General features: G+C 55.6%; 1 protein-coding gene across 1 annotated transcript; it reads right to left on the bottom strand.

Annotated features, from left to right (window-relative positions):
• Positions 1-1,490: 1,490 nt before the first annotated feature.
• Positions 1,491-8,648, bottom strand: LOC133339203 (uncharacterized). Its single transcript, XM_061547354.1, has 4 exons — positions 8,621-8,648; positions 4,878-5,197; positions 3,054-3,137; positions 1,491-1,494 (listed from the first exon to the last, which is right to left on the bottom strand). Exons 2-4 carry the CDS (start codon positions 5,168-5,170, stop codon positions 1,491-1,493), a joined length of 381 nt encoding a protein of 126 aa, XP_061403338.1. The 5' UTR covers positions 5,171-5,197; positions 8,621-8,648.
• Positions 8,649-12,432: the final 3,784 nt, after the last annotated feature.

Below are 12,432 nucleotides of genomic sequence, written 5' to 3'. Positions count from 1 at the left end.
GGGCGGAGGGTGGGGGAGGAGGGTGGGGGCGGAGGGTGGGGAAGGAGGGGAGAAGGGTGGGGGAGGAGGGTGGGGGAGGAGGGTGGGGGCGGAGGGTGGGGGAGGAGGGTGGGGGAGGAGGGTGGGGGCGGAGGGTGGGGGAGGAGGGTGGGGGCGGAGGGTGGGGGAGGAGGGTGGGGGAGGAGGGTGGGGGCGGAGGGTGGGGGAGGAGGGGAGGAGGGTGGGGGGAGGAGGGTGGGGGAGGAGGGTGGGGGCGGAGGGTGGGGGCGGAGGGGGGGTTAGGAGGGTGGGGGTGGAGGGTGGGGGAGGAGGGTGGGGGCGGAGGGTGGGGCCGGGAGGGTGGGGGAGGAGGGGAGAAGGGTGGGGGAGGAGGGTGGGGGAGGAGGGTGGGGGCGGAGGGTGGGGGAGGAGGGTGGGGGAGGAGGGTGGGGGCGGAGGGTGGGGGCGGAGGGTGGGGGAGGAGGGTGGGGGAGGAGGGTGGGGGCGGAGGGTGGGGGAGGAGGGTGGGGGCGGAGGGTGGGGGAGGAGGGTGGGGGCGGGGTGGGAGGAGGGTGTGGGAGGAGGGAGGGCGTAGGGTGGGGGAGGAGGGTGGGGGAGGAGGGGAGGAGGGTGGGGGAGGAGGGGAGGGGAGGAGGGGAAGGAGGAGGGTGGGTGCAGAGTGGAGGTCGAAGTGGGGGACGGAGGCGGGGGACAGAGGGTGGGGGTGGAGGTGGGAGAGAGGCGGAGGGTGGCTGGGCTGAGGGTGGGGAGGGGGGTGAGCAGAGTGTGGGGGAGGGGGGCGCCATTGGGGGGGGGGGGGCGACGTCGTTGTGCCGTCGCCTGATTGTGATGCTGATGACGAGGAGGAGGAGGGATGCCACATTGACTCCGGATGATGATGATGATGATGACACCATCTAAATTAAACTGCATCTCAGGACGCGATTCAAATGCGGAATCGCGAACATGTCGACGCGCGTAAAAAAAGAACAGCCATGCAGGATCTCCCCGTGGCGTTCACGCGGCGAGTCTTGTTTTAAAATGGAACGTGTTTCGCTACAACGCGCACCACGCCCGCTACAACGCGAGTCTAGCGCGGGGCATGCCTGGGGTGCACCACACCCTGGGGGTGCGCGAGATGCCCTTTCTGGGGGGTGCGAGACATGGACAGATTTTATTTAGAAGGTAAATCATCGAAAACACAAATTAGGCACGTGGGTTACAACTTACTATGTCTCATCAAACCCCATGTATTTATTAGCATTTGATATATTTTTTTAAGATTGAGAACTCTAAAGGGGTGCAAGGCTGCAGCAAAGGTGAAGAACCACTGGTTTAGAGTATTTGGCTTCTATAAATGTCCACGTGATGAGCCACTTCGTTGAGCTATCAAATGTGGCCAGGTCGCCTCTAAAAAAAGTGCTCAGTGGGCCTTACTTGCTGAAATAAAATATATGCATCTAATGTAGGAATAATTATTCATCCCCTGCACGGGAGATAGAGGAAGGGTCTCAGCTGTGAGACGTAGAAGACAAAGATCCCAGGAGGCACGCGAGAAAATTCACGATCCCACCAAACGTATCCTCAGGCTCCTTCCGGACTCTTTGAAAGGTCACGAGGGGGGGGGGGGGCGGGGGGTGTCAGGGATGGAACTATTCGGGGAAGCGTTGGCAGTCACCGTGGGTGCACGAGCGCCGATTAAATACGAAACGTCACACCGCCCTGCGACCGAACAGACAGAGGAGAGTGACGCTGACGTTTCGGGCAGCGACCCCCCGCCTCCTGAGCAGTGCGAACAAACAAGACGAACACGAGCCGGAGAGAACACATGCGAAATAAGCGACAACAGTGAGAAGGAACGATTCTTACGAGACGGACAATACAATTTGTTGGAACAATGCAAATATGACGAAACAATACAAATGACGGGACAATGATAAAAGTGAGACGGACGATACCCGTCGAGACAGAACAATGTCGGAGCGATCATTCAAACGAGGGAGATTGACGGTACAAACGGGGACGGGGGAAAAACAACCCTGGAAGCTTTACGCCACACAGATGGATTCAAGAATCCATTTGCTTGTCCAGCCATCTCCTGGCCGAGCTGAACGAACCTGTGCCCCCCCTCCACCCCCTGCCCCGCCACGTCCGATTAGCACGGTTGGCTACGTACGGTACGAAAGAAGTTCACACTTAACTACTTTTTGTTTTACCAGGTAAGGCCCACTGAGCTATGTAGCTCTATTTCAGAAGCGAACTGGCCGAAAATGACAGCTCGACTAAGTGGCTTGTCACGCGGAAATGTACAGCAGCGAAATACTCTGCTGGTTGGAGGCCTTGCCACACTGTGTCGGCCATGAGAGCTAATTAACCAATACTTCACCACGCTGATCAGCCCGAGTCTAAATGAAACTCGTAACTAAACTATTTTTTATTTCAGCAGGTGAGCCCCCCACCCCATGTTTGTTTGTTGCGGTTGCACCCGAGTCGAGAGCCGCATGGCTCACAGCATTATACCTAATACATGAAACTGAAGTGAAAAACTGAAAACTGAAATGAGCTATAGAACTCGAAGCGGCATGGCCATAAATGATAGCTCAACGAAGTGGCCGATCATCACGTGGACATTTGGAGCAGCCATATGATCTAAACGCGTGACGTTGATCCACGCGACCACGGAGAGAGACACACAGACTCCAAATACACAGCAGGTGTCAGGGTCGGGATAGAACCCACGATCTGCTGTATACCAGGAGAGGTAGTTAACATCTCGCTACCGTGGCGCACCCCATTCACATGTACACAGTGCCCCCCACCAACCCCATTGCATTGTGGGGTGGCTGGGGTAGCAGTCGAGTTCAAGTGGAAGGGTTCATCGACACCCATACAGGGACCCCCCCTCCTTCTCCTACCCGGCTCCCCCCCATTGGTACCGCCCTGGCACAAGGGCACACGCGAGACGCCCTTCCCCTTCCCGCGAGCTGCTCCTCTTCCCCGTTTCCCCGTAGCCGCAATCAATACCCATTAGCAGCCGTGCGCCGGGCGGGGGAGGGGGGGGTGTAACGGTGGACGGGAGGAAGGGCCGCCCGAGTCCCACGGCTGCCGAATCGCTGCGGAGTGACCGCGCCACGCCGCGCTCCGAGCCCCCTACCGCCCTGGAGATGCCACCGCAAATCCGCGGTCACAAGGGCACCGTGGCGGTGGTGGCGGCGGTGGTGGCGGTGATGGTGGCGGCGGTGGTGAAGACGACGGTCTTGGTAATAATGGTGCTGGTGGCGATTATACTGATGGGTGGTTGCGGGAGCGGTGATGGATGCAGTGGTGGTGGTGTTGATGATCGTGGTGGTGGTGGTGGTGATGGTGGTGGTGATCTTGGCAGTGGTGGTGGTGTTGATGATCGTGGTGGTGGTGGTGGCGGTGTTGATGATCGTGGTGGTTGGCGGTGTTGATGGTGGTGGTGATCTTGGCAGTGGTGGTGGTAGTGTTGATGATCGTGGTGGTGGCGGTGTTTGATGGTGATCTTGGCAGTGGTGGTGGTGGTGTTGATGATCGTGGTGGTCGCGGTGTTGATGCTGGTGGTGTTGATGATCGTGGTGGTTGGCGGTGGTGTTGGTGATTTTGGGAGTGGTGGTGATGCCGGTGGTAATAACACCATGGAAGGAACGCCCTTGTAAACGAAACGAGATGTTGACGCTCTCGGGATTTTTCCACGTGATAATATTTTAATGAATTGTGACGATGGCGGTGATGGCAATTGTCGCATTGTAGTTGCAATAGCCATGAGGACGATGATGATGATGACGATGGGGTTGCTAACAATGATGGGGTTGGTGGTAGGAATGATGATTGCGGTGAAGAGGAAGCTGTTGCCGTCGATGATAACAAAGACGATGGCGACGGTGGTGATGATGGCGATGATGATTAACAATGATGGGTTGGTTACAGGATAAAATTGACTATGATGATATTGGCATTGACTATGCGACGCCATTAACACCGTCAATGTCACCGATATTGATATTGTACAACCATTATCACCCGCTTCACCTTACCCGTCGCCGGTTTTAAATTTCGCTTAAAATTCAGGGTCCTCATCCTCCTCGCATCATGGTCCTGAATGACCTCGCGCTACCCCACCCGCCCCCCACCCCCCCCCCCCCCGTATATTCTGGAGCTGCTGCTGCACCCCTCCGATCCAACAAGAACGCCGACGTCGGACTTGGATCTCTCGCCTCTCAGCGGTGGCGGCGGCGATCTCTGGGCCTTCGTTCCCGTGGTACCCCGACTGTGGGACTCTCTGGGCCTTCACTCACGTGGCACCCGCACGGCGAGGCTCTCCGGTACAGTCAGTGTGTGGGCGGACATCGGCGCCACATTTGCGGTGACCAGACGCACGAATACACAACGTGGAACGTGCCTCGCGAACACCGCGTCGACACGAGGCATCGTGACCTCTCACTCCTTGCATTGTGGCCTTAGCAACCTGGGGGGGTGGTGGAGGGAGGGGGGCACGGGCGCTGGGGAAGGGGTCGGGGGCACCGGTGGTCAAAGGGCTAGATTGGAGGTGGGGGTGGGGGCATTGCTGGGGACTAATACATCAGGGATGTGACAACTCAATCAGATGCTCAAGAGTGGAGAGTCACGTGGGACCACAGCACAACAACCACCGCCATTCACCACCAAGTGGCGGGTAACGTCACCCCGACGCTTGTGCCAGCCTATGTGCCCTTTAAGGCCGCGTGAAGTGTCGAAAGCTCGCTGGCACGAGGTCACGGGCGGGACAGACCCAGGTGCCCGTGGCTTGAGCGACCGAGACGACTGGCACAACCAACACCGCCACCGCCACTCGTCAATCTCACATACCCCCCCCTCCCACCTCCCCCGCACCATCCCACGGCGTGCGCTCACCGGCGATGCGAAGGACGGCCCTCTCCGCCGGGTCGAGCACCGACTCGTGAGGTCGTCGCATCTTGGCTCGCTGGTGCCGCGGCAGGTTCCACGGCAGGGTGTCGCCCGCCTGCAGCCACTGCAGGGAGTCGGACTTCACGCTCAGCCGGTCGTCTTCGTCGTCCTCTTCCTCGTCGTCATCGTCGTCGCCATCTTCGCCGTCGTCGTCCCGGTGGGAGCGCCGCGACCTCAGCCCCGCGTTGTCGTCGTCGGAGAAGAGGCCCAGGTCGGAGGAAGACATGGATCGCTGGAAGATGCGGCCGCTGACCTGCTCGCACGCGTACACAACAAATGGCAAAGATTCAACGAAGCCATTTCATATTCTTTGGGTCTTTCGGTAAAGTTACGTAGATAGGTAAAAAAATAAAAAAACTACGAACTACGACGTTTCGATCGCAACACAAGCGACCGTCATCAAGATTTTTCTTCCCACCTGATCACAGTTGCTTGTGTTGCGATCGAAACGTCGTAGTTTTTAGTTTAGTTTAATGTTTGTTTTACCTATCTACGTGACTTCACCGAAAGACCCAAAGAATGTGAATTCCTGCAGTCACGAAAGCTTCAAGTGAAGCCATTTAAACCATTTGTTTTATTTAACCAGGTAAGGCCCACTAAGCGACCTGGCAACAAGTGATAGCCCAACGACGTGGGGTATCATCATCATCATGATCACGTGGAGATCACGGACAGCAGCCAAATACTCTAAACGCGTGGTGATGTTGATTCTAAATGTGGAGGGGAAAACCGAGAAATATCCGCACGACCACGGTGAGAGAGAGACATGCAAACTCCAAATTTCCAGCAGCAGGAGTCAGGGTCGGGATCGACCACAACCTCCTGTATATCAGGCGAGGCAGTTAACATCTCACCACGCTGGTGCACCACAGATTACCCATGTAGAACCTTCAACAGAGTGTTGGGGCAAGCGCTGTTAGCGAGCAACACCTGTGAAGGCCGGCACGGGGTCACACGTGAGAGGGGTGCTGAGGGTGGCCAACACCACGCTCACGGCCCGCCTTTGTCTCCCCGGCGTGGCGACGTTCACACGCCGGTGCCAGGTGCTCATTCCAGGCCGAGTTGACCTAGGGGAGGCCCAGGACCGGTTTAGATAATCGTCACTGGGCTTGGCCCTGAGCAGGAATGAATAGGCGCCACGGTGGTGAGATGTTAACTCCCTCGCCTGGTATACAGGAGGTCGTGAGTTCTTTCCCGACCCACCCCTCGGGCAGGTCACGTGGGATGGGGGTAAAGTGTGGGTTGCTCCCCATCCTCTTCCAAGACGCGGGTGCGAGCGTGAACGAGCAGAGGCCAACATCGAAATGCCCCTCTGGGAGAGGGATCTCGAGAAAGCTCCCTCCTCTTGGGGGAGGCCCTTCAGCCAGCAGTGGAGCGATGTGAGCGAGGCACTTGCATGTGCTGCGCCTTCACTTTTCAGCGCTCTTCACGGTCGACTCATGGCGCGCCACCTCGTGGTCAAAGTGCGCAGTTGTCAAGGCTGACAAAACCACGCAACACACACGCACGCGGGAATACTGCATACCCTGTACATACAAATACACAGAGACAAAGACCCGCCTTAGAGCCTTGTCAGATTGTTGGGCTAAGTGCTGTTCGCGAGCATCTATGCAGGCCAGCACGGGAAACAAAGGGGGCTTGTGGATGGCCAACACCAAGCCCGGCCGCCTTTGTCTGCCGTGCGGCGATGTTTGCACACCGCACCAGGTACTCATTTGAGGCCGAGTCGACCTAGGGGGAGGCCCAGGACCGGCTCAGACAATCGTCACCGATGTTGGCTATGAGCGGGTATCGAACTCGGATCGCCAGGTTCCTAACGCAAACGCGCTCTCCGTTAACGTTAGCGCTCCGTACGTACATACACATACACAGATAAAGACCCGCCTCATAGCCTTGTCAGATTGCTGGGCCAAGTGCTGTTAGCGAGCACCTATGAAGGCCGGCACGGCACACGAAGAGGGTGGGGGTGACCAGCACCACGCCCGGCCGTCTTTGTCTCCCCAGTGCTGATGTTGACACACATACACAGGGATACGTATTCACTCCCCCCCCCCTTATATTTTTAAATGAAAAGTTGTGGTGCGTCTTATAATCAGGTGTTTGTGTGCGTGTGGGGAGCGGTGGTGTAGCGGTTAGCGCGCTGCGCTATGAACCCCGGTGACCCGAGTTCAATTGCCGCTCACGGCCAACACCAGTGCCGATTATCTGAACCGGTCCTGGCCTCCCCGAGGTCGACTCGGCCTCAAATGAGTACCTGGTGCGGTGTGTAAACATCGTCACTGGGGATACAAAGGCGGTCGGGCGTGGTGCTGGTCACCCACCCCCTCTATAGGTGCTCGCTAACAGCACTTGCCCCTACAGTCTATTAAGGTTATACGGGGGATCTTGGTATCGTCTTGTTGCAATAGGAGACGTTCGGCTGCATTGACATTGGGCACACGTCTTGTATGCGTCTTACTTTCCGGAGCGTCTTACAATCCGGCATCTGTTATGTGGGGGTCGAGGTGGGGGCCGGTGTCACACGCCTGTGATGCCCGGAGCATTGGAGGCTAGGGGGTTGTGGTGGATCACGGTGAGAAGTGGGGGAAAACCTTTCATCTAAAACCAGTCGTTGCTGCTGATGGGGGTACAGGAGCCAGGACCCTCACGTCAAAGAGTCTTGAGGCTCACCTGCAATCAGTGACTAACATTCCCACTCGTATTATGACTACCACCACTACTACTACTACCTCGTAATTATTACAACGAATTTCAACGCAGATCTGTGCGTGTGTGGGGAGCGGTGGCGCGATGGTCGAGCACGTGGCGCTACGAATTCAAGAGCTCCATCCTGGGCCACGGCCACGTTAGCACTGCCCAGCGTGGTGAAGTATGGTCAAACACCCCCCCCCACCCCTCGCCCCTCCCACCTCTTCCCCTGTCCCACGTCGACTGCCACGGCGTGCGGGGAGGCCTTCATCCAGCAGTGGATTGACAAAAGCGCCGTGCATTAGCAGCGCAACGAATGGAGCGCGTGGCAGAGTACTTCCACCCGGGTGAAGGGGGGCGGGAGATGGAGCGATGTAATCAGCTGCTGTTGCTACATCGTGACAGGTGGGGGCGGCTTCGGTGACGAGTCCTTCATCCAGCAGTGGATCGAGTGCGGCGGGCGACGACGATGAAGCCGACGCCGCATACGCCGAGTTAAACAGACAGCCTCGCTTCGCAGATCCGTCCGACCCATTGTTTACACGAGACGCGACGCGGATGACGATGACGATAATGATGATGCCCATGATGATGATGCCAGTGATGATGATGATGCGCATGATGATGATGATGCCCATGATGATGCCCATGATGATGATGCTCATGATGATGATGCCCATGATGATGATGATACCCATGATGATGCCCATGATGATGCCCATGATGCCCATGATGATGATGATGCCCATGATGATGATGATGCCCATTATGATGATGCCCATTATGATGATGCTGATGCCCATTATGATGATGATGATGCCGATTATGATTGATGCCAGTGATGATGACGCGCATGATGATGATGAAGATCATGACGATGATCAAGTGTGGCGGCAGGGTTGCAAGCCATCGAAGGCGACCTTCACCGCACAGGCGCCCATCACACCCCCCCCCAAAAAAAGAGCAGATAAAGCAACATGGTACTCACTCGCGCCTTGGTTTTTGCTAGAGGAGGGCGCGCGCCCCAGACGTGCAGAGCACTGCTGGAAGGGGCAGCCACACGCGGCTTTGTCACGAGCCCGAGTGTACGATCGTCCTCCCTCCCTCCAGAGGGTTACTGCTGCGCACGTATGAATATATATATCGCTCTACGACACTCTTATCGAACAGGATACTTAGAGAGGTAACGGTATCGGGGTGATCGCTGTGGCACCCTCTCAGTGTGCCTGTGTGATTTCGTTATTTATTGGAGAGAGGGAGAGGGGAGGGGAAGAGATGGTGTGGCACTGTGTGTGGTGTTGTCGGAGCCTGCGCATGCGTGATTCGGGTAATGAGCGGGTTTAGCCTGGGGAGGCCTGATGGGGGGGGTAGGATGTCGGGAGGGGAGGGAGAATGGATGGAGGGATGGGAGGATGGAGGGAGGAGAGGATGGAGGGAGGGAGGAACAAGAGGGGAGGATGGAGGGAGGATGGAGGGAGGGAGGAGAGGATGGAGGGCGGGGAGGATAAAAAAAGAGGAGAATGGACAGAGGGGGGGGGAGAGGGAGAACGGAGGAGAGAGAAAGGAGAGGGGGGGACAGAGAGGGGAGAAAGGGGGAGAGAGGGGGGTTTAGATAAAGCAAAGCATTAAAAAAAACAATAAAAACGAAATGATGAACGAAGCAAAGTGCCCACTACACCGAGCATCTTCTTGTTTCCTCTAATCGTAAAAAAGGAAGGAAGGAAGGGGAAGATGGATGGGAGGGGAGGATGGAGGGAGGGAGGGGAGAGTAGATGGGGCTTATGCGGGATTGACGTCTTGAGAGAAGATGGAGCGATGGATGGAGAGAGGGAGTGAGGAGATGTGGTGAAGGGGAGGATAGAGAGTTGGAGATACCGTGGTGGATGGAGTAGGATGGTGATGGCAGAGAGAAGTGTGGGATGGAGGGTGGGGAGCGTGGTGGTGAGGGGGGGCAGTGGAGTTCTGATTGTGTGAGAGGGATAGGGGTGAGGGGATGATATCGACACTCATCTGTGTTGACTTTTGAGAGTTCGCCCTCGTGTGTAACGCTGCGATTATACATCGATTAATATCGACCCCGGGAGATAACGACACGCGCATGGTAACTGTGCATGCAAGCATCGACGCCGGCCACGCGGGCGCCAAACCGAGGAGATGGAGCGATGTAATCTGGCCCGGCCGGCTGGATCGTTACATTCGCAGGATCGTGAGTGATGCCGACAGCTTTGGGGAGGTCATCATCCAGCAGCGGATTGTTCATGGCCGACGACTACGACGATTATTGCGATGCCTTGTGCGCGTGACTGGTTCGACACTTGACCGACTGCAGCCTCCACCACCACGACCGACCACGACGTTACAAACAACAACGGATTATAATCAACTCAATTCGAGACGATTCGGTGGACGGGCGAGACGTCGCGATTTCGTCGCGGGCGCAGTGGAAAACCGGAGGAAAGAAACCGCGCAGAGACGGAGAGACGGCGCGACGAGAGAGCACAGATGGTCAGTTTGGGATGCCAAAGATTTATAGTAAAGCGGAGCGAAAGTAAATCGCTAATCCCGCTCTGATCTCTTCGGGAATCGCACGCAAAAGGACATTTTCGCCAGTTTCTCGATTAGAATTGGGGGGGAGGAGGGAGGGGAAATGCCTCAATGTGATTGTAATCATCATCACGAGTCGTGTTCTATCCACCGCTGAATAAAGCTCGACTATCCGCACAGTCCCCTTCCGACGATGCCACCACGATCCATCCCACTCCTAGCGCACGAGCCGATCACGTTGCTCCATCTCCCCCTGGTGGGGAGGGGGAGATGGATCAACCCTCTCAAATATCTCCCTCTCCATCGGATGCCGTTCTGTCACCGGTCCTGTCCAACGGAGCCATCAACGACAACTGCGGCCACCACGTGTCCTGCCCCCCCCCCCGCCCAGAGGTCGCAACCGGGTACCCGATACCCGTACCCTACCCGATACCGGCTACCCGTACCCGGCCGGGTACGGGTACCCGTTTGCGACCCTGGTGCGGCCGGGTACGGGTACGGTAGACCGTGAGTCACTGGTGAGTAACTGTTTGTCACTCATTTCCCAACGTCTTGTCTCTTCTCACAATTCAAGTTCCTAGAATCAACCCACCCGCGCCTGCAACATGGCTTCATCTCAGAGGTCGCAATCAGGTACCCGATACCCGTACCCGTTTGCGACCCTGGTGCGGCCGGGTACGGGTAAGGAATCAAAACCCGTTTGCGACCTCTGCCCCCCCCCACCCAGAGCCCCGCCAACACGACGTACTTGACCTGACATGCGCACGTGCTCTGGGGTGGCCACCCCACACCCGCTCGTGTGCCGTGCCGGCCTTCATTGGGTGCTACTCGCTAGCAGCACTTGCCTCCAACGGTCTGTGAAGGCTACACGGGGGATCTTTGTCTTTGTGCCAAAAAATGCTTGCGGCCCCAAAGTGCACCTAGCCTGGCACAATCGACGTTGTGACGTCATCGCCATTTGGTGGCACTTCAAGAACACTGTCCTGTAATTTTTTAAAAATTAGATTTTACCAATTCCGCGGGTTTAATTATTATCATTACTGGGTTTTAGCATAATGCAAGCGCAGTTGTCATTATTGCCGCTATTGCAGTATTTTACTGCATTTCTGTTGGATAATATCGATATTTCTGAGTTTTATTTTATCATTGTATTTTGTATGTACTGTATCGTGCAGCGATTTTGAGATATTTTGAAATCAGAATCCGAATATAAATGCATACTGGAGGAATCCGATGAGCTATGAACTCCTTTTTTTACAGACGTCCAATGCAATGGCCCTTTAAGATGTTTTAATATATTGTTTTGGTATTATTGATGATGTAGTTAGAATCGACACGAGTCTCCATCGCAGGGTCGGCAGACCAGCATCTCCGAAGCTGCGTGAGGTTCTTTTAACGGCTGCTTCGTGACGTTGTTTTTATATTTTAAACGACCACCGCCTCTCGTATTCACACTGCATCGCGGCTCTTAAAATGTGGAGTTATTTTCTGTTGTATCGAATTCGGAAAAAAATGCCTCTTTCGTGTTACTTTGGTTGCCATATCGTGTTGTTGCCAGTTCACATCCCAGCTTGCAAGGGTTGACTCCGCCTATCATCCCTGCAAGGTAGTTAAAATAGAGTACCGATTTGTGCGGAAGCCAACAGAGTGGTCGTGCCACGGACAGACTGCCTGCCCACCCTCCACCCCCTGCCTCTGCCATAGGAATGTGGAATATCCATCACTGGCTCTGCAGGGCTGTGAGCATCAGCTGAGCGCCATCTCCATGCTCACTGGGGCAGGAAATCGCTCCGACTCCGACTATCTCTCTGCGGAGCCGTACCGCCTTTTATGACCGGGAGGAATGGAAAGTGCCCTTTGCAAGCCGACATAATAGAGACCTTGGTGACCGATACAATTCAAATGTGTGCACGGACTCTGGTGCGAACAACAATAACAATCCATAGAGGGGTTTTGTTGGGTTAGATCGCGTAAATATACAAATGTGTCGTTAAACCGGCCAACTAGTAAGGTTCCGCCTGAAGACGAAAGCTTGTGTTGCCTCCGAAATGTCGTGATTTTTATTTTATCTTTTTTACTTTTATTAATTTTAATTTATTTTTTACCTACGTGACTTTACCGAAAAAACCTAAGAATAGTAAGGGTTGTCACGTAAACAGATCGTGGCCAATTCGTCACGAGTACAGCACTAACCGGTGCGTTGAGAGCAAAGCCACAACATTAACAACATTAACAATCAGAGTACGACGTTTCGCC

This window comes from Lethenteron reissneri, unplaced genomic scaffold (genome assembly GCF_015708825.2).
Source record: "Lethenteron reissneri isolate LAM-NWPU_2019-01 unplaced genomic scaffold, ASM1570882v1 scaffold_1649, whole genome shotgun sequence".
NCBI lineage: Eukaryota > Metazoa > Chordata > Hyperoartia > Petromyzontiformes > Petromyzontidae > Lethenteron > Lethenteron reissneri.
Note: the sequence above shows the minus strand (reverse complement) of the source record. Positions and strands in the feature narration are given on the sequence as shown.

Coding starts and splice junctions, on each gene's coding strand:
- LOC133339203 (XM_061547354.1), bottom strand. CDS start 5,170: ATGTCTTCCTCCGACCTGGGCCTCTTCTCCGACGACGACAACGCGGGG. Junction 3,138..4,877: donor ATCGCCGGTGAGCGCACGCC/GTGGGATGGTGC, acceptor TGGCATCTCCAG/GGCGGTAGGGGGCTCGGAGC.